This window comes from Ptychodera flava, chromosome 14 (genome assembly GCF_041260155.1).
Source record: "Ptychodera flava strain L36383 chromosome 14, AS_Pfla_20210202, whole genome shotgun sequence".
NCBI classification, from domain to species: Eukaryota; Metazoa; Hemichordata; class Enteropneusta; family Ptychoderidae; genus Ptychodera; species Ptychodera flava.
The window spans coordinates 6,315,149-6,338,861 of NC_091941.1; the positions used below are offsets into that span (position 1 = coordinate 6,315,149).

General features: G+C 36.6%; 2 protein-coding genes across 2 annotated transcripts in view; both read left to right on the plus strand.

Moving 5' to 3' along the window:
- LOC139149106 (short transient receptor potential channel 6-like) overlaps positions 1–12,568 on the plus strand; it is a 46,016-nt gene extending 33,448 nt beyond the window's left edge. Inside the window, exons 2-5 of the mRNA XM_070720662.1 lie at positions 7,769–7,911; positions 8,247–8,397; positions 9,969–10,132; positions 11,959–12,568. Of these exons, the coding sequence (XP_070576763.1) occupies positions 7,769–7,911; positions 8,247–8,397; positions 9,969–10,132; positions 11,959–12,213 (713 nt within the window). The 3' untranslated portion in view covers positions 12,214–12,568. The remainder of the gene's footprint in view (positions 1–7,768; positions 7,912–8,246; positions 8,398–9,968; positions 10,133–11,958) is intronic.
- A 1,047-nt stretch (positions 12,569–13,615) lies between these two features.
- LOC139149107 (short transient receptor potential channel 5-like) lies at positions 13,616–21,373 on the plus strand. Its single transcript, XM_070720663.1, has 4 exons — positions 13,616–16,695; positions 17,578–17,760; positions 18,054–18,119; positions 19,028–21,373. The coding sequence occupies exons 1-4, from the start codon at positions 16,525–16,527 to the stop codon at positions 19,157–19,159; spliced, it is 552 nt and encodes a 183-aa protein (XP_070576764.1). The 5' UTR covers positions 13,616–16,524; the 3' UTR covers positions 19,160–21,373.
- The last annotated feature ends 2,340 nt before the right edge of the window (positions 21,374–23,713 follow it).

The window sequence follows — 23,713 nt, forward strand, 5'->3', positions numbered from 1 at the left end:
TACATGGGAGTCTATGGAGGTGTAAACTAAAAAGTCCTCTAACACGGCAAATTCGATCGCATTGTGAAACAAATCGACGTGCATCTGTATGGGGTTGGGTACTATTCTTGTGCAAAGTTTGAAAGAAATTGACCAGGGCATGTCTGAGATATCTGCGTGAACGGACGGACGGACGGACTGACATGACCAAACCTATAACTCCCCAGGACTTCGTCCGTGGGCACTAAAAACAACGCAACAGTTATTACAGCTACACCGGCGGTAGGTTCATATCCAGAGCCCCGTACGGTCTGCCGCCGTCGCTTGAAAACAATCTCATAAACCTGGCCATATGGGCAACTGTGTGTGAGCAGCTGGATGCTTGACTTCCCGGAGAAGGCGAGCTATCACGTTCAAGCTCAGGATTATTTGTCGATCAAATTTCAGTAAATTTACCTTACCAGGGCTCGAAATTAGCGGTAGTCCCGCGTCCACAGACTACCAACTTTTCCCTGGGGCTACCAAAGTCCATGAAATGGTAGCCCACACGGACTACCAAAGCCTGGGACAGGAAATTACTTAGTGGGCGACATGATGTTGATCGCTGACGCCACTACACATGCTATACCGACGATCATACAGTCAACCCAGCTGGACACAGAAAGGACATGTCGAATTTGTTGCGACAAACTTTCAATAAAATATCATTTATATCTGAACTGATGTACTTGGATAACAGGCTCGAGAAATGATAGCCAATGAAAATTCATTTTCATATTTATTTAGTCACAATTTATCAATCACAATTGGACACAATTGGACACAAAATTATTACATCTGGTAAAGCGCCACCAACGTCAGAACAGTCCATTTCCCATCCAACATTCGCCGTTGCACAGCGCACTGCCGATCGAAGCTTTCGAAATGATATGACTGAACACGGATGAGTAACAATATGAGCACAAGACAGATTTCACAACAACTCGCTATATTAACTTTTTATGTTATGATTAGGATGGATAGTTTAAAAGTAAGTTTCGGATCGTTGACAGCACAGATGAACTGGGAGATGAACTTCAGTTCGTTGAAACTGGACACGCCTAATAATTTGTTACTTTTTCATAGAATGCCATGCCCTTCTCACACTTCAGATTAGTTCAACCGCCGATAAAAGCACAATATTCAAATCGTTTTCAATGCCGTTTAAAATTATTCTATTGTGGTGAACACGATAATAGTCCTAGGAAACTTTTCATAGTCACGCTAGATCAAATGCATGGAGCGACTATCATACTGCAGGTGCAAGTCATACCACGTTCATGATATTAAGAGATACACAATTATTGAGAGCTACAGAACACAAACTCATTCAAAAATATTCCTATTAGATCGATTCCTGAAAATAGTCAACGCACCGGTGTGTTTTTCCCGCTGAAATTCTCGCGTAAAATGTTAGCGGAATGTCGTTCTCTGCGGTCGCGACCTCGGTTGAACCGAAACTAAGTCCTTTGTTGTACGTCTTTTTCTTTTTAAAGATTTCATGAAAAATACAAGGCATTTAAATACACATCACTTCTACGCTTTTTGAAGTCAAATCTTTCTATAACTTACACATTGCATTTAAGTAGGCATTGTTTAATTTTCTGTATGTGTTGCCCTGGAACCGAATTGTGAATGGATGCATTACAAAGAATTTACTTCCTATGGCCTGATACTAGAAATGTAACAATTTTCATTCCGCGATAAGTGGCGACATTTCCGAGGCGCGAATTTTTTTTTTTGTCAGTCTGGTATTATTTCTCACTGACATCCATGGCAAGAAAGAAAAGTGATTCAGATCCAAAATTATTTGTAATGGCCAGGCAGGTCGGAATAAATAAAGTGGTCCTCGGAATCGCCGCTTTTAATTTAGCAGATTTTTTTTTCAGAAACTTGACGTATTTTCACCCACTTGGTTTGGTCTGTTATAGCATATTTAGTCCGAAAATCAAGTTTACAGCATTTATGTTTTCAACAGCCTTCAAATGTACAGTATTATGTTAAAATACATCATATGGAATATGTTGTGTTTCATTAAAGGGGAAGTTCACCAAGGATGATTTTTACATATGTGGTAGCTCTGTGGTCATTTACCCAGGAAAAGCTATTTTCACAATTTATAACTCGCAAGATTTTTTACAAAAACGATAAAATAGTACAGGAAGTTGCCCATGTAATTTGAATCATGGGAAAAAAGCTCCAAGCTTGGAGCTTGCATCATGTGATATGGAAGGGACCATCTTCGGATGGGTATGGCCCCCACATTGTCCACTCACAGTAATACAGTAGTAAACAGCAACACAAAATCTGACAGTGGACAGTTTATTATAAGTGATTCACCGTTTATGCAAGGATACTCAGTATAAACAAAAGTTATGTAAATACGCACAGCCTGGTTTAAGCATGGGTGAGTGGACAATGCCATACCACCATGGGAAAATGGTACCTTCCATATCACATGATGCAAGCTCCAAGTTTGGGGCTTTTTTCCCATGATTCAAATTACATGGGCAACTGCCTGTACTATTTCTATCGGTTTTTGTAAAAATCGTGCAAGTTATAAATGGCGAAAATAGCTTTTCCGGGGTAAGTGACCACAAAGCTAGCATATATGTAAAAATCATCCTTGGTGAACTTCCCCTTTAATTTTAACCATCTTGACCTGATGGTGAAATATGGACTTGGCAGGAAAAGGGATACTGTACGATAGACCTGATCATGATTATTGATAATAGACACCTTCTAAAGGTTTTATTTCGTATATACTAAATGCCATATTACATATATTAGAAATCTAGCCATAGGCCTAATTCTAAAAGCCCGCAGCCCGCAACCCGCAGCCCGCAACCCGCAGCCCGCACTTTAGCAGATACCTGTTGACCCCTAGCCCTGCGTACGATGCTATGTGGTACAGCTAACACACAGCATCGTACGCAGGGCTAGCGAGAGAGTTGCCGACATCGACGGTTATTTACGAGAAGTGAATAAAAGACTGTCATTTTTGGAAGCGATCGAGTTGCTGAGGTAGGCTGGGATACGACTTGGGCCCAAGAACGCTGAATTTCGGCAGTAATTTGGCTTTTTACGTCAAGTCCCAAAATGGATTTGAAGTCACCGACCCTACGTACGCGTACGGGTCTTTGCAGGGCTGTGGTGAGCAGGGCGATTACCTGTAGCGGAACACACAGCATCGTACGCAGAGCTAGTTGTCCCCAAGTGAAAATGTGTTCGCGATCAAATCTTCCTATATTTTTTCAGAATTTTCGACAAAATCATTGCTTCTTACATCTTTTGTAAAATATAAAATATTAATATAAAAATGCGATGTGCCATGTCTTCGGATTTCTAAAATATCGTTCGTTGACCGTTCGACGGAATACTCATTTCGCAAACTTGTGACGCAGTTGAAATTCAATACTGACCGCCAAATAATCTTAATGAGACTAATCATTCTAGACATCCTCCAAATTATCCAACCATTCGCGTTAGAGTTCAGCTCGCTTAGAGGATCATAACATTCTTCGGCCTTCGTTTAGATCGACCCTAATCTCTCCCATTTAGGAAATAAATACACAAGCTACCTTGACAAAACTTCGTGCACCATCCAGGACCAAACACACTACAAATCTGTCTTGACGTCATCATCTCCTTACATGGTAATCGGCATACCGTATTTTTGAGCAAAGGAGACACAGAATACGTCGGAGTATTCAGTTTCAAAACGTATTACATTGTGTGATGTTGTCAAAAAAAGGTAATGTTACTGCAGTGGTATAAATTACAAAACACAAAAGTTCAAATCAGTTTATTTTGGACTGGCTTTACCCAACATTTCATATTGTTTCTTATGCCAGATTTGACCACGTGCTTACTGGCGACCCCTTTACATGCAAATTTTGTGTCAAATGGTGTGTTCTCGTGGAAAAACAAACGTACGATTTCTATATGAAGGAGGCGAAATTTGCCCTCAAAACTCGAAACCACCCCTTTGGGGTGTACCCTAGCTATTTTGAACGAGCTTCTCGAATCTGCAGCTCTATTTCGAAATGATGGTCTGGTTTCCTCAGCTCAAGGATAAGTGTTCTCCATCGCTGTGGGCATTACTATTCTCAACTGGGGGTACAGTTTCCAGTCGTAATGTTTTTCATTGTGTCCGGGATATAAAACCTTTCCTTTTCACAATTTTACTTCGGTTAACACTAGTCCACATCTTGTCAGCGATTAAACATGTTTCAAGTTTAAATGTTAAATTCTGGTCTCGAGCCCTCTTGTTCGACCAAACTGAAATTACCCCTCCCACTTTGGCTCGTCCAGTGGGTGTAGCAAGGGTCGTGCCATCGCCTAGGAAACGGAGGGTGCATTAATTGTTGCATTTCGATGCACATTTTGATTATATTCAGAAGATTTTGTGGCAAAAACTCAGATAGAGAAGCATTAATATTCACATCTCACTTATTCAAGACTGGCTGAGAGCAGCACTTCCATTCAGTTAACATCATTACGCCATTTATTATGCCAAGAAAGATGAAGCCAAGACATTTTGCCCTCCCTGGTCTCAGCCAGGAATGGTTATACCTTACAGAGTTTTTTCCCACGGAATGAAAACAAATGTACTTGGGCTGAGGCCCAAGTACAAAAACCTCGAAAACTTCTTTTCAGTGTTGTCTGTTTGAATGTTACCGTTTAAACTTTTTCTCGTTTATTTGAACATGTCTCTTTTTTCATTCTGATGATGATGAAACCTTCGTTGACCTCGCTCATGGTTTGGTGCAAACGGCTCATTCGATCGGCTGAAGAACAATGACCTCTTTACCGTACCCAACGGGTACAAGCGAATCCATTTGTAATGTATAGTGACAGACATGTCAGGGTTGCTGATGAAGGTAATCCGAGAACCCGTAGTGAAGCCCAGCACTGAGCCGGGTCAAAGGGAGAGCATTCTTAGTATATGCTTGCGTATTAAACTGGTTATAGCTGTCTGCCTGTCGATGGTACGCTTTCAGCGAAATAATAACTAGACAATTTTTGTTTGTTTTGGTAAATCTCGCAAGGAAGCATTAGGTTATTATACCCAGAGCGGGCCAATGATAATCATTGATATCGTGAAACGGCGAAACGAAGAAATAGCGAAATGAAGAATAGAGATACTGAAAAATGGAGAAATTCAAATAAAATATGCTTTATACAATTTCAATAAACAGCTTCGTCACTTACAATATTAGTAGAACTTCAATGTTATCATTGAACACTATCTTGAATATAGAGCACCTTGTCTCCCATGACCTTCCGCTAAACAATAACTGTGCCAAATAAGTGTAAAGTTAGCGTCATCCTCATCCTCAGCTTCAGGCGCTAGGCAAAAATGATTCTGAGGATGGGCATAAGCATAGTCAAGCGCCACTGGCCATGTGCCGGCGTGCAAATGTGATGATTCACGTTCTGCAGTTTAAGCTAGAAACTGATGCTCTTTCACTCGAGTTATCGATTCATCTCAATTGATAAATCGCTATAAGGGCTTCAACAGCTCCTTCTATATGCATGAAGTGGTGACCTAAAATGTGTGTGTTCACAGGGAAGGACGGCCTGTGTTTTTCAAAATGACGCTGCACATAAAACAAAGACCCTATAAAAGTGTTTGGAAGAAGAAAGTGAACTCCCCAATTTTTATGTGCTGAAAACAGTGACCCTCCCTCTGCGTGTCAAAGTCCACATCAACAATATTTTAACCATAATTTCTTTGGTGGTCATCTCAGTGTTGTTGCTGGCATTTGACCCTGCATCATCTTGTACATCATTGATTATGCACATATCTAATTCTCGGCCAGTCAGTTTAGCTAGATATCTGATTTCTGGTGGACAGGGATAAGTATAGAATCAAAGTTCTACCAAAATGCCAAGTGACCACTATTACCTTTGACCTGGATTTAATTGACTGATTTATGGGGATGTTTGTGAAATATTTGTGAAATAATATGAAGAACAAGATATTTCTGGTAACTGTCAATTGATAATCAAACCAATGCAGGAGGTATTTTTGTCCTAGAACATTTTTCAATCACACACAAACTATACAATATTGAAGAATTAAACACTAAAGCTTTATTTGCACCACGTTTCACTATTCTGAATGACAAAAAAGAAACACTTTGTCTTGAACTCTTTTATCAACTAATTTCTCCGATGTGATTGTATGGAGCCGAAATTTTGAAAAGTAAAGTTACAATGAGAATTATAGTATAGAACAATGAAATGATTTTTATCGGTCTGTTCCAGGGTCAGAAAAGTCACACTATGTTATCAATCAGCAAACATTTTAAAATTAAATTAACCAGTGAGTGTTATAAGTTGTAGACGGAAAGCTTAACTGACAAGAAAACAGGAATGTAAACTGTTCATGACTCATTTTGGCCTGGCAAGTTTTCTGCTTACTGGTCATGACTGAGAGATTACAGAACTAGGCAGGAGAATAATCAAAGATGATTATGCAAAAATGTCTAAATTGATGTTGTTGAACATAGATGCACTCAATCTTCAACGGTCAATCTTTAGGGAAAGAGCCTATGTAAAGATTGCAATTTAGTTGCCAATAACGATAAAAATGACAAAGAAACTACGGTGACAGCTGTCATCAAGACCTTTGAAGCAAAACATATATATATATATATATATATATATATATATATATATATATATATATATATATATATATATATATATATATATATATATATATATATACAATAAATATGAGAACACATCAAGTATGTTTGGTACCTATTACTCGAGTTTCACGCATACACGCGATCGTCAGATAGGTAGATTTTATTGTGTGAAATTTGATATACTTTTTTTACAGTATATATATATATATATATATATATATATATATATATATATATATATATATATATATATATATATATATATATATATATATATATATGTAAGGGATGCTGGAGAATTGATTTTACAATTTCATCTCTACAACGTTGTTTCGTGAGTCGCAAAACTTACTCATAAGGAGACTAGTTTCCTGATGAGTGAATTTCGCGACTCACGAAACAACGTTGTAGAGATGAAATTGTAAAATCAATTCTCCAGCACCCTTATATATCTCGCTCTACTTTTGTATGGAGCACTTTGTATCGGACAAGTCGAACCGCATACTTCGTATATATATATATATATATATATATATATATATATATATATATATATATATATATATATATATGTACACCTTTGAATCAAAACATATATATATATATATATATATATATATATATATATATATATATATATATATATATATATATATATATATATATATATATACTTGTAAAAAAAGTAAGGCCCTTAATTCTCTCTCCGAGAAAGTTGAATTAAAATTTTTGCGACATATTTATGGAAGACATGACCTTCAAGTAGAGTTGCCACCAATATAGTACTAAGAAAACCAGTAAGGCTTGGTTCATTCTATTTTTGGTTTTTCCAGAAAGGTTGCGTAAACGATAATAACGTATTGATATCGTCAAATACAAATTTTAGTCTATAAACAATCTTCTATTTGAGTATAATGAAACGAAATTTTAAACGTCAACTTCGACCATTGTTGCCGTGTATGAGATATTTCGATGCATTCGGGCAGTTACATACTTAAAATTACACTTGCAACCACACATTGGCTCGTAAAATGTCTTCAGTCTTTGGTTAATACTGCATAAACAAATGCGGTTGCTTATCTTAAAAGGTCTGTTTGAAGAGGCCAAGGATTTGTCCCAACTTTCAGAGGAGGAGTTATTCTTTTGTGAGGAAGAAAGTTACAGTCGTAACCGGAAATTCATTCAATTGAATGAAGACGGTGATTTACAAGTTGTTGTTGCAAGGTTGCAGGTATAGTCATCTACTCATAAAATTTTGCCTTTCTCCTAAGGATTGTTACAGTTAAAATAGCTTGATTCGATCAAAGTTACAACCTGGCATATTTTGGATTTAATGTTAGTAACAGTGACAGCTTATTACAAAAGTCGTTTAATGGAGTCATTAGATAAAGAGTGTCCGGTCACATTTGCTTATTCCTACCAACGAAAATACCACGATTTGTGATGATATAAGAGTCACGAAATGTCTTACGTGTCCGTTATACACAGACCATCGTCGTTCATATTTATTATTTTTATATTGACTTATTTGTCTAAATAAAATCTAACTGCCATGCTTCTTTGCAGGGGAATACAGTCAATATCGATGTTCAGGTGGACGATGACGGAATTGAAGTGACGTCATTGATTGTTGCAGCGGAGAGAAATGACTTCAGAATGGTTCGTTATCTACTGAGTAAAGGAGCGAAAAGGTTGAGTGAACCAAATGAATCAAAACGTGAGAAAATCACAGATAATATTCTGAGAAAGTAGCTATATGTACGTTGACATGTGTAAAATTCCATAAGCTATTGTACGAGACTATTACAGCTACAACACATCCATTCACCAATGATGGAAACATTTAGAAAATTCTACTTACTTTTGAGCGGGCTTTCCGAAAAATGTTCTGCAATTACTTAATGAATCATTTTGGAAATGGATTTTCGAACCTGTTTTGCTTCTGTACAAATAACTACCAGATGCCTCCAACCTGTTTGTATTGATCGTGAAATACATTTTACGGTAATCAGAAATCGTACAATTTGATTATCATCATAAATAGTTATCAAAAAAGTTGTCTTTGTAAGGCCAGAGAGAAAACTAATTCTTTTAACTCAGATATTTTTGCAAAGCTACAGAGGCGGAAAGCGAATTTGACGAACAAACTTCCACTGATTACATCGTTATTGATGACTTTAAGTGTATAGTTTACAAACTGTCCACCATAATAGAGGCACTATATATACAGGCAGTGTTAAAAGAGAACACATTCGTAGCATTTACACTCGCTCCCAGAAGAAAACAGAAAAGCTGTAAATATATGCACAATACAAATGCCCTTACAGTAAAACAATCACAGCATTTTCATTTTAACATCCTCGAGGTGGGTCTAACATTTGAATTTATTCATTGTTCATTCGCCTGATCGTTGAATGCCTGGACATACAGCCGGAGAAAATGACAAACTTCATGTTGAGTTTGTTGAAGAAGGATACATGTCATGTACCTCAAAACCGAGGTTTGACATCTTAACAACCATTTTCATCGTGATAGTTCTCATACGTTTAATGCACTCACGTTCGAGCTGATGTAACTTTTATCACATGTCATTAATTTGTTGAACAAATTCCCGAATGTATCATCCGAACTAATGCTAAGCAATGTCTTTGGAACTGATTGGCGGCTACCACTTGGATTGCTGTTGATTAAAGTACTACTCATTATGCGCTGACCATTGCGAAACGGGGATATTACCACTGAAAGTCGACTTCCGTTGCATTGCACCACGTAAAATACTGATGTTAATTCAACCTGTTGATATTATTTGTACCCGGACGCCGTATAAAAGTCTCATTCGAAGTCCCGCAGACAGCACTGAAATAATTACAACGCGGAAGTATGTATTTCCCACAATTTCAAAACAAATCCGATTCTGTAAAGAGAATCGGCGATTCCGAGGGACAATATAATTATTCTGGCTGACCTACAGAGTATACTGCAATCGTATATGGGTATAGATGACCATCTTGTGAAAACTATTGTCTTACGAATTCTGACCTATGTCATTGGATTATGGATTGGTATGATAGCGATTATTTTTATACATGCAAGAGACTTACACGAGTGAGACACACTGACAAGCCTAAGACAGTTTATACTGCCTTCTGCAAAGATTGCCCGGCACTTATCCACAAATCTAAGTATGAGAGCTGTGACAACGGGAATGTAGTTGAGTATTGACAAAATGTACCAGCCAACGTTGTTTACTTTTGCTTATATTGCCAATATTGTCTTTCTCTAATGTAGGTGATACAACGGCATTTGGTTTGCGGCTTTTGAGAACGTACCGTGCTCTCTCTAGTCCTGCGTACATTGTTTTTACGAGTGATAATCCTTTACTATGTGCCTTCCAATTGTCCCACAAGATGCGCACTATGGCAAAACGTCGCGGAGTTCACAGCATCAACAAGGTGAATATCATGCACTAGGTAAAGGATCTTCCAGGCATTCTAGAGAACGTGTCACCACTGACCAGAAAGGCTGATGTAGATTCTTTGACTAGTGATATAGATATACTCGACAACAGAATGACATAATGTTTTGAAGAGACTATCTTCTACAGTTTTCAGAAAGAAAGTTTCAGTGAAATACTTTTCAACTGTTTGATCGTGAGTCATGCTTTGGCGGATGCAAGAACTGTATCGTCGTAGCGACGTCTCTGTCTGTCAGTCCGTCCGTCTGTCTGTGGACACGATATGTCAAGAAGCGAGTATCAAATAGTTTTTGGTGGGCGTGGCTTTCTTTCTTGCGCTCATATATATGATTAGTGATTTCAGAAAAATTGGATGTACATAAATTTGATGAACCTGCTGCAAGTATGTATCTGCAAGTATTTTTCACTCGAGGATATTACGGCCATGAAGATATTAAGAGGTGACATGAAAGAATGTGCTTACCATTTTAGGAAAACCTGACATCACTTCTCTGTTATCTTTACCCGAGGTCCATATATTTTATTTCTACAGCTTTGACTTTGTTGTCTGTATCGTAACGTTTGTGACTGGGTACGTACGTTGTGAGCTAGAAACCTATTGAAACCACAATATTGTCTATCTGTGCTGTGCTCTGTGTATTTTTATATCGAGTTTGTTACTGTGGAACATGTGACTATGATGTAGATTATGGTCTGGTATTCTTCTTCTGATTGCATATTTGATAAATTTTGTACTTAATGTAAAGCTATATATCAATATTTACCCAATCGAATCTGGCGAAACTTAATTGCCAAGAACAACATATCAATGAGCCTTTAGACTTTAATGTCACTTTAATGTTAGATAATTGGTAATCTGCATATTCAGCGGACTTTCGCAATAAGAGATCTATCATGTCTTGATTGACACAACCTAGGTTGATGAAACTTGCTACATAAATTAAAAATATAATGCCATAGCAGTAGTGAGTGATTTGGCATTTTCATGTCATCTAATTTGTAATTTTAGTTTTTATGATATTCAAAATTAGGACTTCACCAACACGATAAAATGTGCTATGTTGATTAATGTTTCAATGATATCGCCGTAGAGAAAGTATTGATGTTACGATGATATCACCGCAGTGAAAGTCATTAAGCATTTTCCCTTCAACTTATTAGTACTTTGTATATTTTTTAACATGTCTCTAATTACGGACACAAAATTTTATGGACTTAACTTCACCACAGGTGACGAATGTCGCTATGTATGTTGATGATTCAATGATAATACACAAGTGAAAGGTTTTGAGCATATCCACGTCAAATAAGTTGTAATTTTCATATTCAGTAACTACTTAACCAAAGACAATAAAAGACAAGATATGACCTTAGTGAAAGAAATGTAGCAGTTTCATTCACGTAACTGCTAATTTACATATTTATTTATATGACGCTATATATCAAAGGTGATACGGTTTGATAAAACTGTTCAGATATTGCTTAAAACAGATGAAAGATGTTCAATAACCATTTTGGATTTTGCTTTTATCTCTATAGTGGCTGCATTAAATTCACATAAGCCTGCTAGTAACGTTGATTTTAACAGGAAGTGGGCATAATGAAATACATTCTGCAGGTGCAGTTTCACATCAGGTAATCACAAACAGCAAGTTAATGAAATGAAATAATGTCAAAGAAAAGTTAAGATTTACACTCAACTGCAACATCTAGTGAAACTAGGGGACATTTTACGTTCATATCTGGTTTCTAATCTTTCCTTTCATTAATTATGACGTTTCTCTGTATTTGTCACACACGCAGCAAGAATACTTGGATCTTGCCACTCGCTTGGAAGATTTCACTGTGGAACTTTTACGGCTGTGCAAGAACAGTGAACAGGTGTTGACCTTGCTTCATGGGTCGGGAAAATCGAAAACAGTAAGTTGGAAAAGAAGCGGCCTCGTCACAGCTCGTGAGGCCCTTAAAACAGAACAGAGGCAAGTAAGTTTACCCAAAATAAGCAGAAGTCTGGTATTTTTGGGTCATTTGGGTAACAAAGCTCATAATTTGCAATGATATTTAATTGTAACCATATGCTCTTGAACTACGTTAGAGTGGCTGCGTATATCAGCGTGTGAGTCGCGATAAAGGACTAACTTTAGATACCAGAAAAATATCCACGTTAGAAGTACCGACATGATTAAATACATGGTAGAATATTGTTTTTAAATCTGCCTTATTACAGCATTTGGTTCCGTTACTTTGCTTCCACTGCCATAGCAAAGTACGCATGCTGTGTATCTGTGTATCGCTCCTGTCAACAATGTTCGATCCAAGGCGTTGGACTTGCGTTTACGACGATCGCTCAATATTTAGCTTTGCTTTCTCCCTTTTTAGTGCTATAAGTATGAAGGCAACAACTCGAGCTTATTCAACACATAGTAAAATGAAACAAATAAAACAGGTTTCATGAAGATATTAAAAAATCTAAAACGATTCGATCTTTGTATATTAATCAAAGGATCACCGTGCCACTTTTCACCACCATTGGTTCTGAATTGAGAAAGTTTATTAAGCGAGAAGTATGCAATCTGTGGGTACTTCAGACGCGCATAGACGCCATTGTTTTCTATGGGGATCGAGCTCTTTCGGCACATCGTAAAATGAAAAATACATCTGAAAAAAACCCGCCGGTTCAAATTGTTCATTTCGTTGTTATTTCTTACAATATTCGATATTACACACCTCAAAAATGTTAACTAAAACTCTGTAGTTTTGGCTTTTTCATTCTCTCTCTTATTTTTATGAAATGACGAGTTTACGATCGTTTTTCCTGTTGGCTGTGTTTTCACCTATTTTTACACAGAGCATTATAACTTAGGTATTTTAAGAATTTCTCTATGAAATTATTGCCGAAATATCATAAGGGAAAGAAGAACATTATATTTAGCTGTGCAGCTAGGAAATTCGGCGAAATTTTCAACATTCCGCGGAAGACGGAGTTTGCTCTCTGTACGTTTACTTGATGTATGTGAGGCTAAAAGTGAGCGCGCCTTGAGTGAATAGAATGGGTTTTTTTTGCCCACAGTGGATTTATATATTTGACATATTTTCTTTTACAATTTCAGTTCCAAATTAAAACATCTTACACACATTTTAGTTCGGGTACGGTATTTAGGTCTCTTATCATGACTTATGTAACTTATAAATATTCAGACAATTAATTGATTTCTAGACAGTCATAATGAATTATTTAGAGGACATGTCTGCTGAGTACAACTGGCCTTGCTACATTATCAATGATTCAATTAAAAAACTATAAAACAATTACATACTTTATTTATTGCGTACAGTGTCAAGTTGTCATAATTTGTACTGCATCATAACAGCTACCTTTTCTTTGTGCGATGGTATACTAAGAAACCTAACAAAATACTCTTAGCATCTTCCATTTTCTCCGAATAACCCTCTACTTTTAACTAAATCGGATTGTTATTGTGTGACTTTGTGGTATGAGCTGTGACAGGCTTAGAATATCTACAGAATTACACACAATGTCATTTTTTTTGCTTTTACAGTTTATCGGCCATCCATATAATCAACATGTACTTCGTGGTATATGGATGAGTGGGCAACCAAAGTGGTCCAACAAAGATGGCATCGCCTGGCAGTTCATTTATCTATTATTTTTGTTAACTGTCTGCGGCTTGTTGCAGCCCTTATTGGCACTGACACACATCTTTGTTCCTTGTTCGCCCCTGTCTGGCTTCATAAAATCACCTAAGAGTAGATTTGTTATGTTTTCTTTTTCGTACGCCTTTGTCTTAGCTGTCACTGTTCTAGGCTTATCATCGGGAAGCCTTATTGTTTCGATGATATCTATGTTTTGGTTCGTTGGCCTGGCACTCTGGGATATAGAACAAGCCATATTTTATGGTTTCCGGAGATATATAACTGACCCTTGGAACATGTTCGGCGTTTTTACACAATTTTATATTTTAATGATCATAGTTTTTAATTTGGTCAGCAAGTTCATATCTGCGCCTTTATATGCTGATGAAATTTTTCACAGCAGTGCCGCAATCTTCTGTTTATGTATTTTCCTGCGAGCTCTCAAGTACTTGTATCTCCAACACAATCTTGGTTCCATGCTCTTAAGCTTTACACGAATGATGTCAGATGTGTTTTCATTCATCTATCTATTCCTGGTTGTGGTACTATCATTTTCTGCTGGGTTGTTCACAAATTACTACGGTTTATATACCGATAAGGGTGACGATCAAGGGAGTGCTATTCCAAACAAATTTGGCATGTAAGTATGTCTTCATACCTTATTCCTATTTTCACCAGCGATGTATACTTATGGGTTATTATACGAAGTTGGGCGATACCGCGTCGTATTCGAGTGATGAGTCCGTATTTTGACGAGTTGCCCAGCGACGAAATCAACTGAAATCGAACTTGCTTGCTCATCGTTGTACTGATAAAAGGTTCGTTGCTAAGGAGTGATGACAACCGTATCACTTCTTGGTATTATTCCGCTGTTGTACCATTTCACTTCGAAGGAGGGTTTATGGCACACTTTTAAAGCGAACAATTTAAATATTAAGATGTCGACACAGGTTTCACACTAAAAAGAAGATTTTTTCAGCTTGCGATGGCGATGGATGTAAAAAACAGGCCGGGGTGTGTAAAATGAGTGTGTTTTCGTGTTTTGAAACGAAAACTCATCCCTTCGCGAAAGTTATGAGGCCGGCCAAAATCGGGTCAAAATACTCGCGCCGCGCCAACGTTCGATTTCAAATACGGATAGTTTTCAATCGGATTCGAACCCACAACATACGGCATCAGTCGCCTAGCTGAGAGGCCTGAGACAGAACCAGTCGGCTAAATCTCCACTCCCAAAAAAGAGTGGTTCAATAGCCGGCTAAGTTGTTACATTTTTCTGACTGAGACCTTTCAACACGTTGTAGAGTTCGTGAAGCACTCACGCACGCATGCTCACTATCATACATCGCACATACACACATATCGAAGCGAAGAAACGAATTTCATCGCTTTAACTGGGCGAACGATAACCTCGGGGACAATTCTGTCCACCAGCAGTGTTACCGACCCAGGATAGAAAATACGGATAGTTTTCAATCGGATTCGAACCCACAACATACGGCATCAGTCGCCTAGCTGAGAGGCCTGAGACAGAACCAGTCGGCTAAATCTCCACTCCCAAAAAAGAGTGGTTCAATAGCCGGCTAAGTTGTTACATTTTTCTGACTGAGACCTTTCAACACGTTGTAGAGTTCGTGAAGCACTCAAACTCGATCGAGCAGCTGAGAGCATAGAGCAAGCAGCTCTGCGACATCTATGAATGCACTGCAGTGGATATAATAGCCGTACCAGTCAGTTTATCTCCAAGAAATATACATGTCCCCAGACGTCAAATATGCCGAATTTACCATCTTAGAAAGGAATTTGTGAGCTGATCAGGGAAAACGTGAAATGAGTACACTTTAAGCAGTAGCGTCGCAAATCGATCCTAATTTTGTTGCTGTACGAATAAAACATTTCAAAGGTATTTTCATCGTCTGCTCGTTTATTTTAGTTACTGCCTTGCCTAAATAGAACTACCTAAACGAAACAACCTAAACGAAAGTTTTAATTTCCCTCGTATCTTACATTGTCTCCGAAACCCGCACCGGTGCCACCGGACACCATCATGACCTGTGAATCTCACTGTCTCACTGACATGACAGGTACAAATTTTGAGTGTGGATTTTTGTGGCTCATTTATGGCTTTAAACGATGTAATTCACCACTCAGATACTTAAAATCTTCAACAGGAAACTTGTCGTATAGCGGTTCTGTCAACCGAGATCGTAATCTTCAGTACGTGTCACAGGTCTATTCGCTCAGCAGTTTTACATGTATGTGAACATACCAGCGAAGGTCACACGTACGCGTAGCTGTAAGTAGTTCGGTTACAGTGAAAATATAATTCGTATTTTAACTAGTTAAAATACGGGTTCATACTAGTACCGTCTAAACAATAGGAGAATGGCAATACAGGCATAGCATGTATGATAATTTCTTTCACGACTGCTCCAAAAACTGGTCACATTACGCACTGCATCACAATGATATTGTGCTATATGTGTGTCCCTCTGTCTTTATATCTTACGTCATATACGTGATCAACATTGCTACTTTAGAGCTCATCTCAAAATCATAATTTTGGCGAAAACTCTGATGTCACTTCATTTCGAGTCAAATCTGACAAAGTTAAATTTATTATTTGACGTTTAAAATTACAGCCTTCGCCAAAATATACAAACCTTGATATGGTCAATTTTTGGAAAAGACCCAAGTGAAGATTTGAAAGCGTACTTTATGTGGAATCGTAATGAAACGATGGGTACCGAAGGTAGCGGGGATTTATATTATATGCTGATAGCAACAGTCGTAGGCAACGTGCTCTTAGTACTGTTTTGTTTCCTGACAATTCTGATATTGGTGAACCTTTGCATCGCCATGATGTCAGATACCTTTAGTAGGATACAGGTGAGAGCATGTCCCAATTGAATATTCCAATTTCTTAATTAACGTTCAGATTTTCACAACACCTTACGGATATCACATGGGGTATAAATGTATCAATCACTCTCATCATTATATGAAATTCTCTAAAGATTATTTTGGTGATCATAAATGGAGTGATGGCTTGAAAAAATTCATCACATAATAACATTTCAAAAGGGCTTCAAGGCCATGAAAATAACGACGAGCAAAATGCAAGATCGCCTGCCAATTACTCTAGACTAATGTAATTGACCTATACGCTTGCCAGTGACACTGCATAATGGCCTAGCTTTGAGTTCTCAAACATGTGGCCACGTTATGAACAGGATTATCCATAATCACGTGCATCTAAACAAGAGTGCTGTGCATAGCAAAATTGTAGAATTATACACGGTCAGGAAATTGTTTCTATGAAGAACTGGGTAGCAATGTTGTTGACGGCCATAAAAGCGCCATCAAGGCGATTCCCTTGAAGTATCGACACTCATTTGTTTGTCGATATGCAAAGACTCGACTGCAAAATGCATGGTTCATTTCACCATGGCGATACGTGTTCCAGATAAAGAATAATAAGAAGAACGATAAATTGCTTATGAATGGCTGATAAGTTAAAGTAAGCAGCCCGAGAAGCAATCTTGTTGCCATGGAAAATCGTAAAAAGCAATCATCATAGGAAATGTAATTTCCATAATTTAAATTTGTGGACTGACAGAGCACATCTTACCAGCCCTTGAGTTAACGTAATACAGCTTTTAACGAAACGTTGTCATCAACGTGTAACATACTTTGAAGGATTACAATTGAAAAAAATCATTACTTTGAAATATGAATATGAATTCTGCTTTGATATTTCCATTCCTGTAGGAAAATATCGACATCGAATGGAAGTTTGCACGTACGAAGATTTGGATGGACTTCATCAGAGGACCGGTGTTACCACCTCCATATAACCTTATACCAACATTTATGTGTATCAAAGGCATTGCGAAACGATTGATAGGATTAATACGTCGAGCGCGTAGACAACAAGCGAAAGATACGTCAAAGGTAAATTAGACTACAGGTGTGCAACTACCGGACAGCTTTTATATCCATTTTCAAGTAAAGTGCCGTTATTTGGTCGTTATTGTAATAACTAACTTGTGCAATAACGGAATCAGACAGGAGAGACATTCTTGTACTGAGAGACATCTGGTTTTATCTGACATCTTTACAAATGGGATGATTAGTCGAATCATCCTATAAAAGTTTAAATTGTGAATTTGTGTCAAATGTTGCGACCACTCATATTGTCCTCACACTAAAAGCGACATATGTAAAATATTTTTTTATTCTTCAAGAGCAAAGAAAGGTCTGGACTGAATCTTCAGTGTCACCAACTGGACGATGAACTAACACATGATGAAGTAAGTTCTTAATAACATCAATGTTTATTAATTCTATCAAAACTGAAGCACAATCGTGTAGGAGTTTCAGCTAATATATCCACACATGTGAGCAATGTCATGCCGATATCTGTATGTCAGTATGTCTGTCGGTGCGATTTCTGAAGAACAGATTATTGGATCAGAATCAGATTCATAGATTTCGTTTTGGAAACAATCGAGCCGCAAAAACGGATTAGATTATGGTAAGCGTGGGATTCATAATTATTGCTAATTTACATAACATATTATCAAGTCGTAGAAATAATTCCAGAATAAATGCATCAGATTGTTCATGAAGATATTTGACAAGTTCAAGGTCAATTGGTAGTTTCATGTCTATGACGTAATTCATTTGCATATGTAGCGATTTTTAACAATGTGGTGTATATACGTCTGGAAGGACTTTGCCGAAAGTGATGAACCTCGCTACAATTATTGAAGAGATAATATATGACAGCTGTTAAATTTCAGCTTATCGCTTATATGCATGTTAAACGAAACACATGTGACCCCTCAGAGTTTGATGATACGTGGTACAGGTACTGCTCAAAGTAAAAAAATTATGTAACGCAGTAAAGAGAAAGACAGTGTCGTGTCAAATGACTGATAATTTGCATATTGAACAATGTTTTAAGATGTCATTTATCTCGGTTATGATTGCATTCAATTTGATTGCCTTTCTTGGGAAAGGCTTCATCAAATTTGACAATCGTTGCCAGAGAGGTTGATCGTAAGAAGAGGTGGGCATATAATTAGACGCAATACATTGAGGACTACAGTGCATACTACTGAGGGACGGGACATTCTCAGTTCATATCTGTTGCTCTTTACGTGTTTCATTTTACGAAATACGTTAAATATGTTCTTTCAACAAAATTTCATTGCAGTTAATACGGGTACTCACAGTAAAGTACATCAACATATCACTGCAAAATCAAAGGAAGCACTGGGAAGAAATCCCGGAAAACGACACAAGCAATGACGACCCAAGGCATAGTAACAGAGGAACAAGTAGTTAAGCTTCGAATATCTGACACTGCCGTATTTATTGATCTTTCTAAAAAGAAGACAGTGTGCATACAGAGTTAGATATGACAATGAAATATTCTGAAAAATTATAGGGTTGAACAGTGAGGTATAATGACTCCAAATTGCACTTCTCAGGCTGCTTCATTTATTGACAATTGACTATATATGATGAGTTCTTTCACCAGATGTCTTCTGTACACAGAACAACTCGGTCCATATTTCAAAATTCTCGCAACATAGTTCTGATTATCATAATTTCCTGATTTCATACTGTGAATAATGAGAAGATCAACCCATTTTTCTGCGGAGGAGATAGCAATTTTGTATTTTGTTGACATATATTTTTGACAGCCATACACAATATTTTTAAGGAAACTAAGGGAATAAGTTGCATCTGTGTTGGCAAAAGAAAGGGTATTGATTTTTTTTTAATGTTCGTAACAAAGGAAATTTGCATGTCTGACAGGTGGTATGATGAGACCACCTTAGTTGCTGATAACTGTATCTTGACAAGTGTACAATTTTTAGCACTCCAAACATCGACTTCTCATTCAATTTACTCTTGAATTTTAAACATAATCAATAATTTTGGAACATAGTTTAAACAAATAATCCTGAACTTAAATTGTAAGTTAAAAATTGTAAAGAAACTGACAAAATTGAAAAGGCTTTAGAAAAAATGTCTGAGTGAACACATCAAGGGGAATTGTGGGTAGCCTCACTTACTGTGGGCCAGGATGTTATTATCGTATTATCGGAAAAGTATTCAGTTTTACTCTGTGAACGGCGTCATTACTCAGCACTTTTGGGGTTTAATTTAAATGGGAAAAATCGTTTGTTGGACAATCTGCGACGTTCCCTATAGGAGTTTGTTAACGCATTACTGTACATACCTATGTATGTGACTATCACTAAAAATCTTCTTGTAGATTGTCAGCGTTACATTGTAGCACGTCTCTCGGAGAATATCTCGCTAGAGGGATGCTGTCATGAGTAACACTAATGATATTAGTAGTAGACATTTATTGAAATCGTATCCTTCTGTGATCTTGATGATCAAATAAAAATTATACTGCAAGAAATTGAATAGAAATGTGTCCAAAGATACAGTATGTGTCTAATAAATACATGAATACGTGTTTGAGGCAAGTGCTTTCTCTTTTCTTAAATCATATATAAACTGTTTACTCATTTATAGAACATTTCCTTGTTTTTTGCGTACAAAATTGACATAAAATATTTGATGCCAGAGTTGATGTGTTTAATATTTTAAAGAAATCTCTCCGATGTCTGTAAGGATTTACAGGAAAAAACCAAATGTACCTCATCCTTTACCTTTTTATCCTAGCAAATCGATCATACTCTATTTGTAAAGTTTACCTTTCTATATACATAAAAAGTACAAGTAATATGTGGGCACTCGTGCGCAGTTTACTTATTGCTGACAGTGGGTTAAATATTTTTTAAAACGAGATACCATTCTAATTATAATAATTTTGTCTTTGATATCCTGTATTTACCTGGTATATTGTTGTGGTTACATCTTCATTATTTCGCACGTTATATGTAGTCTTTGATTTGACCTTTATATTCAAACTTGTGATTTTCTTCGTTACTTTCACGCATAGATTCCTAAATCAAATCATCCAAATCAAAGTTGATTTGAAAATATGTCATTTGAACAAAAAAAGGATACAATATCTTTAAGAGGATAATTTGCATTATATTATAATGCAAAATTTTTTTATACCGAAGAATAATATGTAGTTGTTACTATTCTGTGTAAAGAGTTTTGGATAGCAAGATATGGTCAAAGGCGGTAGTCTGCCTGTCACGTTATATCGCCCTCAATTTAACCTTCGCATTTAATACGCAAGTGATAACTCTTTCTGTACTTGAGAATACTGCCTGCACGATGGATAAAACAATACCTGAGTGCTTCACGAACTTTACAGCGCGTGAAGAGGTCGCAGTCTGAATTGTAACAACTAAGCTCGGTTATTGAACCAATCTTTTTTGAGATTGGGGATTTGGCCGAGCGGTTTTGTCTGTGGCTTCTCCGCTAGGTGACTGGGCACCTTACGTTCTGAGTTCGAACCCGATTGAAACCATCGTATTGTCCAATTGCAACGTTACATGTAGATCAGTTTATAAAATGATGTCTGTCCATCATAAAGTAATAATGAGCAGTTTAAAGAGGCACTCCCATTTGGTAACATTTTCAAAACACATTTTTTTCATGCCAACAGTCGATATTTGACGTGGCGACTGCGCGCGGATCGCGAGATATCGATAAAAACATGTCATTTCCCGAGCGTATTTTTCACATCCCGAAGTTTTACGATCGTTTCTGATTATGACGCGATATCCACTGAAGGTTTGTTGTTTTGCTGATTGACGATATTCTAGGGAGTCCATAATAAGTTCGAACGACGCAATTTTACCTCCCACTGCGAAGACTTTATATACAGCATTATGCCTTTACCACAGGTCAGTTTTTGAAAACTTCTTCTTAGCTTTGTTGTTGTCATTATTCTAAATCACTTGTATTATATTTTTAACCAAAACCACATAAAATAAGTTTTTACGTGTTAAATATTAGCCGCCTCCGATGACAACATTTTGTCGTCTGCCACACAGTACGTGTGGTTCGCCGCGCGCGTGGTATGCGTCTATACATACCACGCGGTGGCCGCTATGTATCAACCGCACGTAGCTGGGCTAGTCACCTATGCGAATTCTGGTGGAATCAGCAAAAATTGTTTTTCGTTTTATCACGAAGTCAGTAAGACTCAGCTTTCTCCCACGGGGCATGACTGGTCACCGAGGCAAGTGGCACTGTGGCGTACAGCAGCGTTAGTGTAGACTCGTACTCCATAGCTCAGTTGACAATGGCCCCAGTGCCGAACGTTCGATGTTCGGAAGCTGAATTTAGGTGGGCCACCGGAATTCAAACTTTTACTTTTTTTGAAGACATGTTTTTATCGATATCTCGCGTTCCGCGCACAATCGCCACGTCAAATATCGCCCGTTGGCACTAAAAGAATGTGTTTTAAAAATATTACCAAATGGGAGTGCCACTTTAAGACCGGGACACTCCTTGCCTTCTCTGCGAGTTACCGAGTGCATTTACAAAAGGACCACTAGACGTGAGTGTGGCGCGCATTTGTATACTCATTTGCATAATTAGCGATTTTAGCAAAAACAAATTGAGAACGGCTGCACAGAATACGATGAGATTTGCTACAAATACTGATCACACAAGAACTTATGCGCCATTAAAGACATAAAGTTAATAAGTTAATTGTTAATTCGCATATTTAATGAATTTTCTTGATTAGGGGATAAATCTGAATATATATATATATATATATATATATATATATATATATATATATATATATATATATATAAATATATATATGAGTGTGTGTGTATGTATATATATATAAATATATATATATATATATATAAATATATATATATGAGTGTGTGTGTATGTATATATATATATATATATATATATATATATATATATAAATATATATATATGAGTGTGTGCGTATGTATATATATATATATATATTATATATATATATATATATATATATATATATGTGTGTGTGTGTGTGTGTGTGTGTGTGTGTAGGTGTGTGTGTGTAGGTGTCAATTGACTTGACTAAAGTTAATGAAACTTGCTATGCACATTGAAGTTACTATGATACAACATTTTTGAAAGTCATTAAGCATTTTAACTTCAGCAAATTCCTTTGCTTATGTATTGAACTTCCGTAATTACGGATATACACTTGAATTAAATAGATCAACGTTGGTGAGACATGCTGTGTTCACTGATGATGTTAGGTTCTAACAATATGCAAAGTCATTAAGCATTTTCACTTCTGCTAATCACTAATTTGCATATTGAACGAACTTTTCCATAGGGAATATATATATATATATATATATATATATATATATATATATATATATATATATATATATATATATATATATATATATATATATATATATATCTGGATTGGCATGATACAAGATGAAACTTGCTATGCAAAATTTAGAATACACTGATATAACAATCATGGAAATTGTTTTAGCAATTTTAGATAAACGTATCTCTAATTTTTATATTTAAATAACTTTCCTAATTAGAGATATGTATCTGAATTGAATTTATCAAAGTTGACAATACATGTGATGGACATTGAAGATACTACCTAAACACATTATTGAGTCTTTCACATTTTTACTGCTACTAATTACTAATTCGCATATTTAGTGATCTTTCTTCATCGGGGACATATCTGGATTGACGATCAAAGTTGACAAAGTTTGCAATGAACATTTAAACATTGAAAATCATTTAACATTTATACTTCAGGTAATTACTAATTAGCATATTTAACGAATTTTTCTAATTAGGGATATATAATATATAATATATATACATATATATAATATATATATATATATATATATATATATTTATATATATATGTATATATATATATGGATTGACATGA